The 20,492-nt window shown below is 43.1% G+C and overlaps 1 protein-coding gene across 3 annotated transcripts in view; it reads right to left on the bottom strand.

The window, feature by feature from the left end:
• ABCC4 (ATP binding cassette subfamily C member 4) overlaps positions 1-20,492 on the bottom strand; it is a 217,887-nt gene that overhangs the window by 56,536 nt on the left and 140,859 nt on the right. For all 3 annotated transcript variants that reach the window (XM_048494888.1, XM_048494887.1, XM_048494889.1), the window contains 6 exons: positions 20,051-20,201; positions 18,019-18,138; positions 16,976-17,086; positions 15,502-15,602; positions 12,092-12,283; positions 5,371-5,526 (listed from right to left, as the gene is read on the bottom strand). In XM_048494888.1, coding sequence (XP_048350845.1) covers positions 5,371-5,526; positions 12,092-12,283; positions 15,502-15,602; positions 16,976-17,086; positions 18,019-18,138; positions 20,051-20,201 — 831 coding nt within the window. The remainder of the gene's footprint in view (positions 1-5,370; positions 5,527-12,091; positions 12,284-15,501; positions 15,603-16,975; positions 17,087-18,018; positions 18,139-20,050; positions 20,202-20,492) is intronic.

Below are 20,492 nucleotides of genomic sequence, written 5' to 3'. Positions count from 1 at the left end.
TCGCTTAACCGGGACAGGCCCGTATGGGGGCGGCGGCTGCAGCACGCATCAGATAAAGATGTACTATCGCAGGGATGTTAATTTCGCCTTCTGGGGCGCTCCTGTTTTGGCGGGAAACGGCAGCACCCCAGAAGGCCATGCGCTCCTGCGGCCGCGCGGGAGGCTGCCGCACTGCCTTGAGCCCCAGAAGGCAGTGCGGCAGCCTTCCAAAACCCGGGACATTTGAAAAAACCTGCGGGACGCGGGACAAGTTGTTTCAAGGTGGGACTGTCCCACCAAAAGCGGGACGTCTGGTCAGCCTATCTTAGCTGGCCAAAGGTCAGAGGAGAATAAGTACTGAAGGGAAGAGCTATGATCCAGAAACATTAGGCTTCCACAGGACTAAGATGCAGAATCAGTTGCTTTCAACAAATGCAGCCTTGTTGGCAAAATAAGTTCCTCTTCACATGGTTAATATCTTCACTAGCCTTGCAAGTCCCAAACACAAAAGCCTCCAGATAGTGGAAAACAAATCCTCTTTTCACCTGTACAAGTAATCTTACCTGCTAGACTTCAGACACTTGAACCTCCCTCAGGGATTTTTGACTAAAAGCTTACTTACAACTGAAACTCTCTTTTTTTGAAAAATTCCATCCAGCAAATCATATACCTGTACCAGAAAACGAGTGCATCAATAATGCACAGAACAATAAATTTGCCAAAGGACAGAAGGCAGAAGAGCCATGCTGCCTCTTAAAATGTGCATTTCCCTGAATGAGGAATCCATTTTTTACAATCCTACCTGGGGGGGAAAAGATCCCAGAAAAGGGCTTTCAAAACCCTGAAGCCATTGAATGAACTGATCACCGTCCATTTCCAAGAGAAAAGAACATTGTGCAAACACAAAGGCCGAAGAATTTAAGTCCATGTAAAGTCCTCTTTAGACACAAAAAGGTCACCAACTTCACTCAGTGGCACTACTGTGCATTAATGAAGACTTCAGTGTTCAGAAACAAAAAGGGAGGGTGCATTAGGCTGCAATCCAATTGTATTTCTTTGCTAGTAATAGCATACCTACCTCTTTCTTTGGCTTCTTTTCTTCTAACAGAAGGGGAAAGGAGGATTATCCAAAGAGGGTCTTTTTTAGAGAGCCATTCTGCTTAATAAACTTTTTACCACGGCAGTTAAAAAAATACAATGGGGGGGGGGGATCTCCCACCCCCACAAAAACGTAATTACTGCAGCCGCCTCCACAGAGCACACCCTGTAACCTGAAGATAAACAGGCAGTGCGTATTTCCACACATCATGAAAATCAGACCAACAGGGCTCAGCAAAAAGCAGCAAGCACAAGAAACAAAAAGAGCTCAGCTCTCTTGATAACTGTTTTTAGTGTTACCGCCAGGAAAATAAACAAAATATTTTCCTGAAGTCAGGTTGCCTGGCTACACTGGCTCCATGCACAGACGCAGAGACTTGTGTGGTTTAGAATCCTCCATAAGGTTCACAGAGAACACATATGTATGTTTGTGCCAATATTATATGGTTTCCCTCTTGTCTGTGCCTGTTTAGGATGTAATAAATGCCCCTTTTAAGTTGAATTTAGGATGTGCCTGTAGTTTAGGATGTTAGTTTAGTTAGGTTCTTCAGTTAACTTAAGGTTTTGTCATTGTTAGATTTAAGAGAGCCATGCCCATAAGTATTTGTAAACATGTGTTTATCCTTTAAGGTTTCCTTAACGTTTAAGTTTAGAAATATTATTTTTGAAATTTGTGTCTGATGGCCAAAGCAGTGGCCAGAAAGGTCTGATATTAAGGGACAAGGAAGTTGGCTCCGGAATGCAGCTTAGACCAACGCCCAGCTGACTCTTTGATAAGGACAAAGACCCTCTTTGGATTTGCAAATCACATCTGTAGCCAGCACCCAAAGGTCCCCCAGCCGTTGGAAGACGTGCAGGGACCACCATTGGACAGTTTGAACTTTTCGTTACAGCAAAGTGAAGCGGGAGCCTGAGGGCATTGCGATAGCTAGTCACCTGGAGTTTTATGAATAAAACCTTATTGGCTCTCCTCTTCCTGCACCATTGTGAGATCTCTAATGTACATTTTGCTGATGATGGATTTGGTGATCCCATTCAGAAAAGCTGAATTGCATTCCTTGTTTGTAAACTGGGTCTTGTTTCTACGATTATGTTTTGGGTGAGTGGACTTGCCCTCTCCCCTCCCCGCCTGAAGCTGGAATTAAAGTTCTTTAGCACTATGCTGGTTACAAGGCAGCTATCTCCTCTCTCTGACCGAGGTGTGACCACCACTTGCAATAAAATCCTTTTGCTTTGAAGAAAGCCTGCTTCCTGCGCCTCATTAAGTTGCTGAGCTGAAATCATTGTTACCTGGCAAACCGCGGTAACATTAGCAGAACATGGCTACTGATCCATCACAAATGTTTGCAGGTTATTTGTTGGGTTGATGTTTTTTAGGGATAGGCTAGGCACAACCTCAAATCAATATTACAGTGGAACCTCGGTTTTCATTGGTAATCCGTCCGAAAAGAATAGATGAAAACGGAAACCTATGAAAACCGAGGCAAACTTTTCCATAGGAATCAATGTAAATCCAATTAATCTGTTCTAGGCACTCCAGAAAACATACCAAAAACACATTTTTAGTGAATAAACATAGTGTTTAATGCTGAAAACAGTAACAAACAATAACACTAGGACCAGCTTCAGAGCCAATGGACCAATGTCTCGCCAGAATGCTGTCCAAAGAGATCTGTTTCTGACGCCTCTTTTGAGATTTGTCTGAAATGGGGCAAGACATTGTCATTAAACAAGTTGCAGACACGGCCTGCAACAGCTTTGTCTGGGTGATTTTTCTCCACAAACCCCTGCACCTTACTGCAAATCAATGAAAACTGAGACAAATTTTTCACTGAAAAAATCAATGAAAATCAAAACCGATGAAAACCGAAGGCAATGAAAACCGAGGTTCCACTGTATATGTCTAAGACAGTTTTATGAAACATGTATAAAAACACCTGAGCCCTTCGGGGGAGGGCGGTCTATAAGTGGAACAATAAATAAATAAATAAATAAAATAACTAGAACCTTCCTCTTTCCTATTGTTTTCCCTTCACAGCCCACCACTCCTCTGGTCCCGAGTTTCTAACATGAGGTCATTTCTCTCTCACTGCTTCCTGGGTTCCCTCCTCCTCATCTTTTTCTCAGTCGCCTTCTCTTCAGAGCCAATTCCTATTGAGTTTCCCCCATTACTCTACCTACTGGTGGTGGAGAGTGCCATCAAGTCACAGCTGACTTATGGTGATCTGATAGGTTTTCAAAGTAAGAGAAGGTCAGAGGTGGTTTGCCGTTGCCTGCCTCCGTGTGGGCTGAGAGAGCTCTGAGGGAACTGTGACTGGCCCAAGGTCACTCAGCAGGCTTCATGTGGGTATGTGGGGTATCAAACTCAGTTTTCCAGACTGAGTCCACTGCTCTTAACCATTACACCATGCTGGCACTCCCCTCTACCTACTAACAGTGCCCAAATCTCTCTCTAACCTTATGCTTTATTAAACAAAGTATGTGGCCTGCAAGTTCACATTACAGTCCTGGAATCCTTCTTAACTAAAGAACTTTGCTTGAGCATCTGGTATTGAAGGAGAGGACTGCTCATAATCAGAACTACATTATTTGTTCTGGTTTGGGCCTTGACACAGAATGCGCCAAGGAGCTCTGATCCAAACAAAATCACTGTGTAGAACCTGCATGATTTCTTTCTCCTCATCCAAATCACCATTCTTCTCATGCACTAACTGCCAAAAGTGTATGACAAGGGGGGCAAATTCACATATGAGCAGTCACTGGCAGATGATCACACCCTCTTATAATTGTAACATGTGAAAAAGCCATCACAGATTAAATTCCACTGAAAGAGCTTTCGTATTACCTTACCTCATCACCTCAACAGAGGCAGTTCACAAAGATACCTGAGTATGGGATGAGTACTTTTGGTTTCAAATTTACCACTCAATATAGCAAAATGCACAGAAACAAAAGCTGGGGGGGGGGGGGGATTGAGCTCCTGCTATTTGGCTGAGGAAGAGGGAATTTAAATATGTACACATAATTCAACCGCAATATTAGGTCTTTGCATTTTATACTACAAAATGTTCCAGCGTACAAAAAATGCATAGGAGGGAAATTATTGGGGGAGGAGGAGAAGTAGAAAGAGGAGGAGGAGGAGGAAGAGAAAGAGGAAGAGAAAGAAGAAGAAGCCGCCGCCGCCATAACAGAGAGCTAGTGTAATATAGTGGACCAGGATCTGGGAGACTAGACTTCAGAACGAACTCTGCCGTGAGTAGATAACCTGACCTCACTCACTCATTCTCTCACTCTCTGTTTCATCTACCTCACAGGGGTGTGTGAGGAGAATGTGAGCAAGATAGAACCATGTGTCTTACACTGAGCTCCTTGAAGGAAGAGTAGCCCAGAAAGTGGTAGTAGACAAAATGTGTGAATCTTCTGCCTCAGGAATTAGAATATGAAGGAACATTCCATGACACTGCAAGTGCAGTCCTCTGCAGAGTTACTCCAGTCTAAGCCCATTGAAATGAATGGGCTTAAACTGGAGTAACTCTCCTTAGGATTGCACTCTGCAGCAGCTTAGAACCAGTTCTCACACACCGAAGCACAAACTACACAAGCTCCTAAACCATCTTGTTCAGGAGATTTCAAGCACGTTAGCATAACTGCTCTCAAAGAAGGGCTTTGCCAACATGATTAGAATCTTCCAAATCACAAGCGGATCAATTTCACACAAAACTGCTTACTCTATAGGTCATGTTCTAGTAAAAACAATGAAACTAGTATAATGTAGGAATGGAGTCTTGCTCAGTGCTTAGCTGGGGAAGGAGGCATAATAGTACAGTGTCTGCGCTAACATATCTTGTTCGCTTGTTTACATCAGTTTGCAGGCAACTGCCTCTAAAAAACAAGAACCCAAATGGTCTTGAAACAGTACTGCAGGGGAAGGAAGGTTTCTCACTCCCCCATACCAGCAGTTTTCTCACATGAAAACCATGTGGGGAGAGGTCAGTCAGCCGATTTTGCTGGGTATCTACAATGATAAGTAGTGACCGAAACCAAACAATTTTTTTTGTACAATGAAAGCAAATATAATAACCCTTTCAACAGAAATCACTGTACTTTATTTTGGACAACGTTCAAAAAACCAAAGATTAACATATACAAAAAGAAAGGGCGAATATGGAAATATTAAGGATTTTTAATACTATGGGCAGAGTGCAGAATAAAGATAAAGAATGTATTACAATGCTAAGGTTTCCAGTCTGCTGGACCTCCAAAACGCACCAATACGAAAAGTAAACTTTGTACCTGAGGTATGATGGAAATTTTCTTCCTCAATTCGTGGAGTCCCAGTTCTGATGTCAAAAACTTATCAATCCAAATTCTGCCCTGGGGCTCAGCCAACCGGAAAAGAGCAGCTATTAGAGAGCTCTTTCCAGCTCCCGTTCTTCCCACAATTCCAACCTTATAAAAAAAACACACACACACACACACAACCAGCTTAGCCAGTTTTGAATAACAGAGGATTTTTCTGAAGAATCATTCATAATTATCTTGCACTGTACATTTTAAATTCATGTTAGATAAGGTCTACAAGTAGAAAGACAAGGTAATAACTGTGCAGAGCACTAAGAATTATTTGTAAACTATTCTAGATACGTAACACCTGAGAAATGAAGAGCCACCACCAGTAAGATGCAAGCCATTTCTCCTTCCAACATGAAATTGATAAAACAAAGCCCTTTCCAACAGATATGCCACCTTTCTCCTCAAGGTATAACTTCCTTGTCACAGCCAACTGAGCTTAAATTTTGACATTTTGTATTTGCTTCTAATTTATTGTTGCCCATCATAACGCATTAGGGATCGGGTGGGTCACAAAACATTAACATTTTTTCTTCAATATGAAAATATCATTTCCTTTACCCCATCTACCCTCCAATCAAAGCTCTTAGATAGACTATTAGTTTTTTTCTACTAGGAGCATAGGAAAGTCCCAGCTATTTTTTGTCCAAATTCCACTCCACTAGTACAGGGTCTGGCTCCCCTACTCGGCAAATCTGACCTAACGCCTTCACGCTGCCACACTACTAAAAAGAAGAAGAAAGGTTTGGATTTACACCCTGCCTTTCTCTCTTGAAAGAAGACTCAGGGTAGCCTACAAACTCCTTGCCCTTACTTTCCTCACAATAGACATCTTTGTGAGGTAGGCAGGGTTGAGTTCTGAGGCAATTGTGACTAGCTGAAGGTCACCTAGAAGGCTTCACATGTAGAAGTGGGGAAACAACTCCAGTTCACCAGATCAGAGTCTGCCACTCATGTGGAGGAGTGGGAAATCAAGTCCAGTTCTCCAGGTAAGAGTCCACCACTCTTAACCAGTATACCACTCAGCACTTTTTATATTTGGGAGTTCCAGAGTTTGATTAACTCTTCTGTAATGAAAGTCTAGGCAAAATGGAAACCTAGGCAGCCAACTTTGTAGATAGGTATAATGAGTAGTTTGGATCCAAATAGTTCTTCCCAGGGTGAAAAGGAGAAGAGGGATTCCCTTTGACCACCAAAAAAGGCAATGCTAGATATCATGGGAACTACAGGGACAAAAGACAGGAAGGATGGGGGATGTAAAAGGAAGAGAACTGGTTGGATCTATCCAATTCAGGATATCCTATCCTAATTTAGGATAGTTTTAGTCCCAAAACAAATGTGAGCACATCTATTTTGACCCCTAAGAATAATTTCCAAACTCTGTGTCCTGAGAGATAAACACAAAGTCCAAACAATCCAACTTAAGAGCTGGAAAAAGATTTCTAGCAGCTGCCCATTGTGGGTTTCCTTCTCCAGCCTTGCTTAATAGCCTCCAGTTGGAGCAGATCCTCCTCACTTAACCTCTGTGCAGAGTGTCACCGTATCAGTCAATCATTCCCACAATAAAGCACACTGCAAATTCACTTCTCCTTAAAAGGAAGGCCATGTGCTGCATTTCTGATGGTTACATTTTTAGCTTTCAACCGAGTGGAAAGTCCATAACAACCAGAACGTGGTGGGGAGCCCTCCTTTGGGGTGGGTAGTTCTCATTTATGTCATCTACAAGTAAACCTATTCAGGTATAACATTAAATGTGCCTGCATGTTTAAATGAGGGAAAAGAAGCGTCTTCATCTTCAGAAATGAGGGGATTCAGCTTACAGCCAGAAAGGGGAAACAAGATCCAAACAGCAGTTACTGATGCAATACTCAGTAGAAATTTAAGCAGCTTCCCTACCTCAATCACATATCCTCATAAGATGGAGAGGAGAGTAATGTAAGTTGCTTTGGGTCCCCAGAAAGGAAAAAGGTGAGGTATAAATAAAGTAAATCTATAATTAATAAATGTTGAAACTTGCTTCTGTTTTGAGAATTACCTGTACACAGCTGGGGGACTACAAAATACAGATTCAAAAACAACAACACACACACCCTCCTCACAAACATGAACTGTTCTTGGTCATGTATTACCTGAAAAGTAAAACTTAAAGCATCTAACATATTTCAGCTATTTTTTCCAAATACCAGTGAGCAGGGAAAATAGGAACCTGAAAGCACTTAGAATTGCCAGTCAGCAAAACTGAACATTCAGTGACCATTCAGAAATTATTTCCCCCTATTACTAATGTGTGGTCAAGAGATTATTGATCAGGCCTTGGTCCCCATGTGGAATTGAACAGCCAAACCAGGATGTCCCACGTCCCACTGCTGATGGGTGGCACCAGTCCTTGACAGTATGGGATAAATTCTTCCTTAAAAGACAAAACCCCTTTACAACTGCTGTTTCCTTAGATTTTGCTGCACGAGATCAAAATAGTCACTTAAGAAAATATATGAAAACAAAATTGCATTTTGTCCATCTGTGGCTTTAAATGGAAATTCATTGGGAGGGTTGGGCTTCAGAAAAATATTTCGTAGAGCAGCTTTTCGTTCCAAAGCACGGATCAGAATTGAAAAATGCTAAGGAAACAGGAAGAAAGGAGAAGAAAGCAAAACCGCCTATGCAGAGTTCTGCATAAAAACAAAGGAGTTCAAGCGTTTCCACTGATGTCATTGATGTACAGTAGGTTATTAGTGACAAAAAAGTGCTTTATAAAATTGATCCTTAAAATAAAAATGCAGCTGCTCTGCTCATTGTCAAAAACAAAACAAAACAAAAAACCCCTCTTCCTTCGGGCTGGCATTCAATGAAAAGGAACACACTGAATGTGTCAGAAGAGGGTTTATCATTTTGGGCAAAGAGGCTGACAGTTAAAAGCGACAGGGAATTTAGAATGACACAACACTTCTTCCCCTCTCAGCATAGGAGCCTATCTAGCACTGCTATCTGATCGCATCCAGAGTAGATTATGGCAGCTCTCTCTCAGTAGGGCTGCCTTGAAAATCGGCTCAGACTCCTCTGTGAAGGCAGAATGCCTGCACGCACAGCCAGCGGCCGGACAGCAACAGTTATTGCAAGCTCTGCAAGAGCTTTAGTGGCTGCAGACGTGTTTCTGAAAACCATTCAAAAAGGTTCTCTTAAAGCCTGCGACGGACTGAGCTGGGTGAGATACTGGGAGTTGTGCGTCAAGAAGAAGAGTCTGCATTTATATCCAGCTTGTCCCAGTCATAAGGAGTCTCAAAGCAGCTTACAAACCCCTTCTCTTTCTCCCCACAACAAACATCTTGTGAGATAGATGGGGCGGAGAGAGTTCTGAGAGAACAGTGACTGCCCCAAGGTCACCCAACAGGCTTCATGTGTAGGAGTAGGGAAAAACCTGGATCACCAGGTTAGAATCTGCCGCTCACGTGGAGGAGTGGGGAATCAAACCTGGTTCTCCTGATTAGAGTCCACCGCTCTTAATTACGGTTGTGTGCTTTTATTAAATTCAGTCATCAGGTGCACAGGGCCTCGATTCAAATCAGTTGGTTAGGGTTAAAATGGCCACAAGGAGGGGCTCATTTCTTCATTGCTGGAGCTATTGGGCTACAGGCACACCAGCAAATTCCTGTCCACAGGGAAAGTACGCAAACACTAAGCGGCATCAGCCAATAAGAGGCTATGGAACCCCTGGGTGAGTATGTGGCAGGAGAGAGTTAAATGTGGGGAAATTGGGTTATCCACTCAGACAGGGCTTGGGGAAGCAACAGAGAAACAGAGAAAAACTACCAGAGGTAGAGGGCAGACTTCACAAATAGGCAAATCTTATAATGCCTCCCAGGGGGAGGCTGGGTAAGTGGCTAATCTTAAAGCTACTTTGGGGTGGGGGTAGGGGTAGGGGTAGGGGTGGGGGTAGGGGTGGGGGTAAAATCTGAAGTGGAGATTTGCTAGTTCACTGTTCAAACTCTTGCCTACTAACAGCTCCACACTAGGTAAACTTTAAGTTTGGTGGAAAGTGCCATCAAGTCACAGCTAATTTACAGCGACCCCATAGGTTTTTCAAGGCCACAGACATTTGGAGGTAGTTTGCCATTGCCGATCTTTGAACAGCCTTAGAGAGTTCTGAGAGAACTGTGACTGGCCCAAAGTCACCTAGCTGGCTTCAAGTGGAGGAGACGGGAATTGAACCCGGTGCTCCACATTAAAATCCGCCACTCTTAACTAATACACCACACTGGCTCCATACCTTATCTTAATTACTTAACCCAATGATATTAATGTTTTTAAAGCAGTGCTGAACACTGCAAATGTTTTGCTGGGTAGAAGCTCCCCCCTGGATACCAGTGTGGCATCCTTGAAAGCTTACTGGGGGGGGGGGCCTGGAGGGAACAATACTGGCCCCACCTCTTTCCCTGGGTCAACCTGAGCATGGAGGAGAACGGGAGGAGGGCATCCCAGCCCTCTTTACCCACATATAAAAGAATTGTTTGCAGAACAGCAATATGGGTGAGAAACAAGCAGATCTCATATTCCATTTTTTTATAAAAACATGCCACTTCATAGTCCAACGAGGCCTCAGGAGACCCCGTCAACAGAAAGAATATTTTCCTCTGTCTTTGTCGGAAAGGCCATGGGGCAGGTTTCTCAGCAGAGGCAGGTAAGTGTGGAATGCAATTCATATAACTTAATACCCAACTAAAAACGGAAGGAAAAAAGATACCTATGGCAAGATTTAGAAAGCGCTTTGGGGCACACAGCCCTAATTTACAGTGGCAAAGCCAACAGCACTATCACTCAAGCCAAAATTGACAGGAAACCAAGAAATCCAAACCACGCAGTGCTGATCTACCGTTTGCGCAACATCTTCTCTCCCCCTCTCGTGTTTCATCTTTTATTTTGTTTATTTCTTCCCGTGAAATGCAAATCTTCTTATCCACTATTAGAACGGCTTATTACCACTGCAAGAGAGCTGGCCCAAAGGCAAGGGGAAGCATGCAAAAGATAAACAGACTCACTGCATAAAAACCTCAAGAGCTTGAGCTCCTGTCTCTTTCGAGTGAAGCCACCTCAACTACAGTAAAGCCAGGACTGATTATTTCCCTCCCTCCCCCGAAAAAGCATTCTCTTTCTGAATTTAATTAGGCACTAAGGTAGATGAGAAAACATTCACAATCTAAGAAAGGGTATGCTACCCTGCCCCCCAAATCCCTACCAGATGCTTGTCCAACCTCTTCTTGAGTATATATAATGCACGAGAACTCATAAGCTCTCCTGACATCCTGTCTGATTGCGGAACCACTCCTAGGTGGCCCTGCTCTTAAGAAGACAATAGGGAATGTCTCTTTGCCAGACGAGACGTGGACAGAGCTTCTGCTACTTCTGTGTTGCAGTCTTGATCCTGGGGATGAGCCAAAGGGCTCCTGAACTCCACGGACCTGTGGCCCTGAGTGAGCTGAACTGGTGAAACCAGCACCACCCCAGGATGTTGAAGCACCTTAGTGTACATGCCTTGGGGAATCTAAGCTGTTGTTTTTCCATTACCTTGTCAACCTACTTCAAGTCAACATGCAGAAGAAAGCAGAGTTTCACAAAAAATATTGTTTCTAAAAAATTAATATATATAATACCACATAATACCACATAATATATATAATACCACACTTTTCGCTTTAAAAGGGGCTTGGATAAATTTATGGAGGAGAAGTCGATCTATGGCTACCAATCTTGATCCTCTTTGATCTGAGATTGCAAATGCCTTAACAGACCAGGTGCTCAGGAGCAACAGCCGCAGAAGGCCATTGCTCTCGCATCCTGCATGTGAGCTCCCAATGGCACCTGGTGGGCCACTGTGAGTAGCAGAGAGCTGGACTGGATGGACTCTGGTCTGATCCAGCTGGCTTGTTCTTATGTTCTTATGTTCTTATGAAAACTGGAGAAATATGAAGACATTTTTGAATTTAAATAATTGATTTGGATCCAGAAAGTATGAGGTTGCCACGGCTTAAGCACAGGCTCAGATAGCAGGTCTCCTAGGCACCAGGTTGGGCACCCCGGGAAAATTTTCTCACTCGAAAAGCTTATTTCTATAAAACTGCCCCTCCTCCACCCCATATGCATGCATGTATGCTTTGGACGTGCACATGGGGCAAGGGGGGTTCCAAGCCAAAGCCTGTACGCAACACCCATTCACCCACGCACCTCTGTCTCATGCACACCATTCAACTCATACTCGCTCCATTCAATCACCCTATTGACACAGTGTGTTGTCATTAGTGCTTCAATAGTCCTACTTTTTTCGCCACAAATAGCTCAGTCTCTTCTCCCCTATAGCCCCTTACGCACCACTCAGTCGTGAAGGGAGGGGTGTATATGAAGTTCCCTGTGATATCAAAGAACTTCAGACAACAGCTAAGGAGACTCCAAAGGTCGGAAGGCTAGGCTACTCCAAGTTCACAACAAATGTTTCCATGTGGAAGGTGAGAGTCAAAAGAGAATAGGAATATAATACTATTAATTCTTAAACCTTTATCCCTGAAGACAAAGTGTGTTGTTGTTGTTGTTGTTGTATATCTAAATATAACCAAGACATGAAGAAATTAGATTGGGTTAACCCCACGACACACAAGTTAAGTAGTCAAACGTGTACCTTCTCTTTTGACTTGATTAAAACAGACAGATGCCTCAGCACCAAAGGTCCATCTAAGGTGTAAGTGAAGCTCACGTTTTCAAACGCTATAACACCTTCTGTTGGCCACTCTGGAGGTGGCCGCTTACTGGACTCCCAGGCTGCTTCCTTCTCAAGTTCTGTGTATTCCATAACTCTTTCTACGGAAATCATCTGGAAAATAAGAGCAAAGTAACTGTAATTCAGGTATATTTATTGACATCCGCACCAGGTCAAACACAAAAGCTGGCAGAGATTAGACCTTGAAATATACAATCTCTTTTTCAACTTCAACGTTTTCTATGCCTCTTCTGAACCTTCCCCACCACTGCACTTGGTGGTGAGGAAAAATTGACATCCGCACCAGGTCAAACACAAAAGCTGGCAGAGATTAGACCTTGAAATATACAATCTCTTTTTCAACTTCAACGTTTTCTATGCCTCTTCTGAACCTTCCCCACCACTGCACTTGGTGGTGAGGAAAAATGCTGTCAATTCACAGCTAACTTATAATGACCCCAAAGGGTTTTCAAGGCAAGAGACATTCAGAGACAGTTTGCCATTGCCTGCTCTGGGTAGCAACCTTGGGCTTGTCTGGTAGTCTCCCATTCAAATACTAATCAAGGCCGACGCTACTTAGCTCCCAAAATCTGATGAGATTGGGCTAGTCTTGGCCATCCAGGTCAGGGACATAATGTACTACTGTACACAGATTTTGCCACTGTTCCAAGCAACTATTTCTAGATGTCATATGAAGGGATTACCTTTTTAAATTGGTCAACTGCCATTTAAAAGTTGGCCAATCTCTGGGGTCTGGAACACTGGACATCATTTTCCTTACCCCGCCCACCTCGGATACCCAGCATGGCATAGTAATTAAGAGTGTTGGATTAGGATCTGGGAGACACAGGTTTGAATCCCCACTCTCCCATGGAAGTTTGCTGGGTTTGACTTTGGGCCAGTCAAACTCTCTTAGCCTAACATATCGCATGGGGCAATTGTAAGGATAAAAATGGAGAAGAGGAGAACAATTTAAACTGCTCTGGGTTCACAAGGGGAAGAAAGGTGAGATGTAAAGAAATACATTTTTCCCCGTTCACTACAGCATTACTCCATTTTAGAGATTTCAGACTGGTTTCCGTTAGTGGATCTCTACTGGTAAGGACTCTGCAGCAGTAATTATAACACTAAGATACACAGCATTTCAACCAATGTGTTACAGTTCATTGGGCAAATATCTGACTAATAACACAGTGATGTTGAGACTAGACAACTGTAAAGCATTGTGTTTTGGTCTCCCCTCAAAATCAACTTGGAAACTCCAACTCATCCAGAATGCTGCAGCTGAACTACTAGCGGGAGCTAAATGGAGCATGTGCATTATTCCCATTCTGCAGATACACCACTGGCTTGATGCCCATTTGCGACTGAGCTCAGTTTAAGGTATTTGCTATCACACACAAAGCCCTTTGTGGCCTTTGCCCCTCTTATTTGAGGGATTGCCTCTCTCCCTATGCGTCGCTCATGGCAGCAGGGGTTTCTGCAGGTGGCAACCAGCAAGCAGACAAAACCAACAACAGCCCATGCACGTGCTTTCTCTGCTGTGGCTCCTGCCTCGTGGAATGGCCTGCCCAAGGAGGTTTGGAAAGCTCCAACACTCTCGGCTTTCTGAAAACTATGCAAAACCAAACTATTCAAGAGGGCTTTTCCGAGCAGGTAACAAGGTTGCCCTGTTCAAAATGGTACACAAACTTACTTGGAGAAACTATTGAGACTATGGTCTATACAGCTGTTTATAGGTTATTGTAAGTAGGGTCCTATTATGTAATTTCTGTACCACTTAATGTGTCACTAATACTCATGCTATGCTTCAGCTCTTTTTGGTGGTTTCAGACTTCTAAAATTCTAATTCACTGGCTATTGAACGCCCCATTTTGTTGATTGTACTGACTCACTATATATAATCTACCTGTGAGAAAGGTGAACTATAAATAACGTAAGTAAATCAATAAGGGGCAACTGCCAAATAAATCACATTATAATGTTTTCAACAATTCATTGGCCTGCAAAATGTGCAGAGAGTTGTGCGGGTGCATGCATGCGCAGTTTCTCTCTTGGTCATGTTAGGATACTATCTGGCATGCTCTACCCTCACATGCGAGGAATGCTATAACGAAAAGAAAAGCATTAGAGTATAGGATGAACACTGCCAGATCAGATCGGTGGTCAATCTAATCCACCATCCTGCCTTGCACAATGGCCAACCAATTTGAACAAAAGGGTACTGAGGAGAATCATGGCTGAGGGTAGAAAAAGCATTAAAAACCTGAACACAAAAATATCTTTCACCCAGTGCAGAGCCCCCTCACTTCATCTGCCATGAATTTTGAAATGCAACCACTCAGAGTCTACCTGCCTACCACAGATGCATCTGAGACATGACTAAATGAACTGGAGGGAGGGGGGGAAACTGCTTTGTAGTTAGTGCACAGGGGCTTCTGGCCTGCCTTAACTACTGCTACTCATTTCTCCCAGAATTTCATTTTAAGTCAGCAGGCTGAGGAGTTCAGAGAAGTAACAGCTGCAGCCATTGTGGCAGCTGAGGCTCAGGAGATGCCCTGTTGTTTCCTCACTTCTTAGCATCAGCTTTCTTTCCTCTGTGTCCAGAAAGGAGGCTCCTCTCCTGACTGGACACTGCCATTTTTTTCTCATAGAGACTGGTCACTATCATGATGAGGGAAGAGGGGACTAAGAGAAATAGCCACTGATGTGGGAGCAAAACCTGAGTTCAGAGACTGGCAATTGTGACATTTAGGGGCCGTGTTTTGTCCCGAGTTTAACAGTGTCACCAGCTTCAACACATATTTTTCCCCTGTGGTGATAACAGTTCCCTCGTTGTGACAGGAGTAAATAAACAGCAGCCTGACAAATTGAGAAGCAGTTTGCTGGTAAGTACTTAAGTCTTAGTATGGACGGGATCTGACAGTCTAGACTAGGGGTCTGCAACCTGCGGCTCTCCAGATGTTCATGGACTACAATTCCCATCAGCCCCTGCCACTATGGCCAATTGGCCATGCTGGCAGGGCTGATGTGAATTGTAGTCCATGAACATCTGGACAGCCGCAGGTTGCAGACCCCTGGTCTAGATTGTCACATTTTACAGATACACACAAAGATCAGCTGATTGTTTTTAATGCTACCTGAATTATGATTATGCACAATTAAGTCTCCATTAGGCTGAAGAAAAATTATTGTTGGACAAAGACCTTTAAGCAAGTAATGGCATTTCTCTACAAAGCCCAAGGAACATTTGACAGGCTATCAGGACTGTTTTTAGATTACAGCACAAAAGATTGGAAAAGCTTCAAAAAGGAACAAATGAGTAACATTACCAAGTTTTCAACTTCAGCGCTCTGTCGAACTCCCCACTGAAACATTCCCATGAGAGTGATTGCATAGGACAGAGCTAGACCGACTTGTCCCGCATCTAGAGCTACAGGACAAGAGACAAGGCACATGTTACTACAAAATAAAGTAGTTTATGAAAAAGTGAACATTAAGAGCTTCTAAAAATATTCGGTGCAACTCATTTGGAGTATTTACTATGGCCACAGCAAGTTCAGGATGACATCATCAAAAGTAAAATATAAGTCATTTATGTTTTGGGAACTACAGTGATTTTTGGCCTCCCCAAATCAGATAAACACAATTCCCAAAACCCTGGCCCCTTTTGAACACGCAAAATAATGCGTGTTTGCAAGTGGATTTTGCCATTCCGCACAGCTTCAAAGAGCACTGAAAGCAGTTTGAAAGTGCATTATTCTGCATGTGCGGAATGAGCCCCTGAGAGCCAAACAGGGGATGCCGTGCTAGTCTGTTGCAACCATCGCTCAATAGGAATCTAGTACACTTTAAAGGCTACACAATTTATTTCAGCATAAAATTTTGTAAGTCAGAACTCATCTGAAACAGCAGCAACAGAGGAAAGTTGTTGAGGTGCTATGAAATACTGACAAATATTCCAACTTAACATGCTTAGAAAACAGTCAGAAAACAAGTTCCAGGGCCAGATGGGACTGAATGTTGTTTCTTGGAAATGGTTCAGAAAACAAGGAAATGGGCAACACTATGGATGTGTCGGTTGACTATGTGTATGAGTAAATACATGATTATATGTAAATACAAGAGCACTGTGTGTATGAGTATATATACATGAGAATACACACACACATGCACCGATATGTGTGTATGCATAAAAATACATGAGAACTGGATGACAATGAAGAACATGCATGCAACTGAACATGACAGAGTGAAGGGGAATTTACGTACACACCCCAGCAAAAAGGTGAATTTATGGAGATCTCCACATAGCACTAAAACTTTAATATGAACATAACGTACCAGCAAAGAACACTGTTTCACAAACCATTAGGTTAGAACACCTCTGTTGATTAGAGTTCTGACTCTGTGCATAAACCTCACACTTTGTAGTACTACGGATCATACTGCCTTTAAACCAAAAGCAATGGAATTCTGTACCTCCTTCCTTTTCAGCCTCAGGCAAACCCAACTTTTAAAGAATTAATCCGATGAGAATAAAAAGGCTAGGTTAGGTTTAGATTCACTTGAAGAATCGAGTTTGACAGATGCAATCGGTATGAGAGAGAGGCCTAGAGCTTTATGAAGAAACTTAAAGTCTACTTGTTTATTCATAGTTAAAATGCCAGGTACCTTGGCCTCAGAGAGAGATCAGAATCTAAAAGCAAGCATTCCTCCCGGTTGCTGCCTTAAAACAATTAGAGGGTAATGAGAACACAAAGTAAAAGTATACATTGCTAACTTCTCCTCGGGATATATACTCACTCTGAGCAAGCAGCACACAACTGAAGGCAACCACCACCACAAAGATGGCACAAATGGCATCCAGGCGTACAGCAAACCATCTTGAGGTGGTCAAAAATAAGAACCAAGCCTCTAAAAAGAAAAAGAAAGTTTAGTTATTAAAAACATGAAGTTCCAAGCTAAATCCAAAGAACAAGAAGTGTAGCCAAGTTTGAGAAATCTTTGCAGCCAGTTCAAGAAGTTCAGGCAGACGCCTCATTTAGTGAGGCAGCCAGAAAACCAAAAAGGCTCTGCTGCATGACACAGGGCTGACAGAGAATTCCACTTGCCCTTCCCAACATAATATCTAAAGGAACTTTAATGAATGTTATAATTTAGTGGAATGTACCTATGGACTTTGGACAGAGAAACTCCCCCTGCCCCGGTTGCACCCCCTCAGCTCCTGGAAATTTTGCTTGGGGAGGGGCAAATTATCAGAAACAGCACAGGGACAAAGTGGGGATCTGCAGTGGGAGGAATAATCTGTGGAAATCACTGCTCCCTTTTTCACAAACAGAAACTGTATGATTGGATACACACCAATGTTCTTTTAAAAAGACAAGACAAGACTGAAACTACTTGCTCATTCAGATTCTGAGAGCAGTGGTATAACCCTTGAAAGGGAATGGGAAGAAATTCAGAAAAGCAAAACACAGTTGGCCTAAGTACAGTAAGTATTTCTGGAAACTCATTTGAGAAAGACACATCAGGACCCCTTTATATAAATAGCAAACTCCAGTGGCAAGGTCCCTTCTGAACTGTTATTACTTCTGGCTTCAGAAGAGGAGCTACTGCTTTGTGGAGGTGGGGGAAAGCATGCCAGAGAAAAGGCAAGCTGATTCTTGCTTCCTGAGATGCTAATTTTCTGTGAGCAGGTAGTAACCACATACCTCTTCACACCAAGAGTGTTCAAACATACATGTCTACAACAGAATTTTCAAGCAGCACATTTCCACAGAACTTTTGCCACCAGTTTAAATCAATGGGGATTAGAAGGAAAATGTCTGCTTCAGTTTTTTGCAAACCTGAATGCAGGTCCTGATGAGCATCGAACAACTCTTGGAATCTTTGCTCTGCTTTAAAAGCTCGAATGGTCCAAAGTCCCTGGAGAGATGACGACAGATGAGAGAATACAGGACTTCGAGCTGCAACACAGAGATTAAAAGAATACTGTAACTCATTAGCACCATTCAATCTCACAGCCAGATACTAAATTTATCTGAATAAATGTATACTATTTAATACCCAATTCATAAAACTGGAAAAAGCAGTTTATTTCCAACAAACAATTCTGTAGATCTCCAAGATGTTCTGCTCAAGTTCTTGGAAGTCAGACTCTTTCCAGACAAAGTTTCTGTGGGTTGGTGACAGGGTGACACAGATTTCCACAAGAGGAAATCCAGATTGAGCTGTAGTCTTAACATAGCTGTAGTATTAACATTGTCCATTGGAGAAGTCAAGGGAGGGAAGAAGCTCCTTGAAGGGAGGAACAGTAGATTGAGGGACAGAGGTTTAGCCTGCCAATAATATGGGCTCTCTCAGGAGAGTTGCTGATGGCCAAGTGTCAGAAAGAAATGTTTTTTGTGGGGTTCAGAATGGTGCTGGGTTGGCCTTTTGTCTCCAGTGCATGATGGGAACAGGGCCTGTGATAAAAAGCACCTGTTGCAAATGCCTGGAGACTGCACATGCCTCACTGGGTTAACCCATCATAGCACAGGTCCAACAAACCCTTTGAGTATTAACCAGCCAATACAGTCCAGTGAAGGGTTTTGCTCTCCCACAACCACATTGTCATGTTTCTTGCATGTCACATTCTGTCAGCCTTACTTTTTCCAGTGGTAAAGCCAGGAGCAACATGGCTAAGGGATTGGGTCAAAGCCACAGTATGTTCGCCTTTCCCACCCTTGACAAATTCCAGCCCTCCCCCTCCCCCTTCCCCTCACCCCCAAAACACTTCTTGGCTCTCATTATGATTCAGCATGACACCTGTCCTAATATTAAGGATGTCTCTTGAACAGGATTTGCACAGTTGTTTAAACACTGGTAAAAACAGGAACCCTAGTCAGCACTAACCATGGTTATCATTGGTGTAGATGTAACGTAAACCCTGGTTAAGGCTTACAAGAGAAGAAAGACACAAATTCACAGCAAAAAGGTTTGGGTTTGGATCCCATAGTACATTTCGAGTAATGGAAGGGGAGCAAGTTTTCATTAATACTTCTCTCCCACTGCTGATTTCTGACTCCCTGACCCCCATGCTGTTCCTGGTGTCTCTTGTCCCCCTGCAACAGCATTTCAGGGACCATTTTGGGCTACAGTGAGGGGTAGTGGAAGAAGTCCCATTCTGCTGGTGGAACTGCTTTCAGTTAGGAAAGATTTACTACAAGACCCAAGTCACAGGCTACTCCAAATCTCATTAAACATACTATACTAAGAGCATGAGTCAAGTAAAACAGATGCCGAAGATGATGGTCAAGGTAGAATAAAACAAGGGAAATTTGAAAATCAACATTAAGACACACATGGTTTGCACAGAAGGAAGGAAACAAATTCTATTCCTGAATCGTCAGCAATATTTTAACAACCCACATCATTAAATCAATATATTACGAACATGGTCCCAAAAAGTGGATCAGAAAATCCAGAGCCACATACAGGCAGGGATTTTTCTGCAAAGCTAGAACGCCTAGGTTTGCAGGAAAATCCCAAAACTTGAAAGGTCACATGATCATACCCAGCGCGATGAGGATGTCAAACAATAACTGAGGCAGTAGAACCTGGGTCCAGGCAACTCAACCTTGCATCTTGGAGGAAAGCGGTAGTAGCAAACAAGGGGAGCAAAAAAGCTAAGAGGGAGAAAGGAAGTGGCAAATAGAGGAAAGGAAAGAGCTGTTGACTGGGCTGGGGGGGCAGGGGGGCTAAATGGGGAGGGGAGGGGAAAAGCTAGACAAAAGTATGGTCAGTGTGCAGGATGGGATATCCCTCCTCGACATGCTTTAGAAGTCCCCAAGTTGTTATATTCTCAGCTTAAAAATCAAATAATATCAACACACGTACTTGTGGATTCTAGTCGTTTAATATCTCTTGATGTATCCAAGAAATACCGACGAAGAAAGACGAAAATAATAAAAAGTGGGACTAAAGGGATGAGAATCCACGGCATCACGACAACGGCCACTCCGACGACGCTTAAAAGCTGCAACAGAACCTGCAACAACAAAATCGCACAGAAGCCTGATTAAGCTCAAAGTCTCCTTTCTATTTTTCAAGACGCATAATCCTGTTTTGTTTTGTTAAGGACCAAAGAATTTGTGAAAACCATTCATTTCAGTCCCTGTCTCAACCCCAATACCATTCATTCCAGTGTCTACATGCTATGGGTTTTCTGGTTCATACTCCCCAGTTTTCTAATCCTTTCTTTGCTGTTCCCTTTCTTCTTGTGCTTAGTGCAGACCACTGGCCCCACCTGTGGTTTTCCTCAGCTTTACTTTCTCCATGT

This window comes from Sphaerodactylus townsendi, linkage group LG04 (assembly GCF_021028975.2).
Source record: "Sphaerodactylus townsendi isolate TG3544 linkage group LG04, MPM_Stown_v2.3, whole genome shotgun sequence".
In the NCBI taxonomy this organism is placed as follows: domain Eukaryota; kingdom Metazoa; phylum Chordata; class Lepidosauria; order Squamata; family Sphaerodactylidae; genus Sphaerodactylus; species Sphaerodactylus townsendi.
This window is presented reverse-complemented; position numbering and strand designations above follow the sequence as displayed.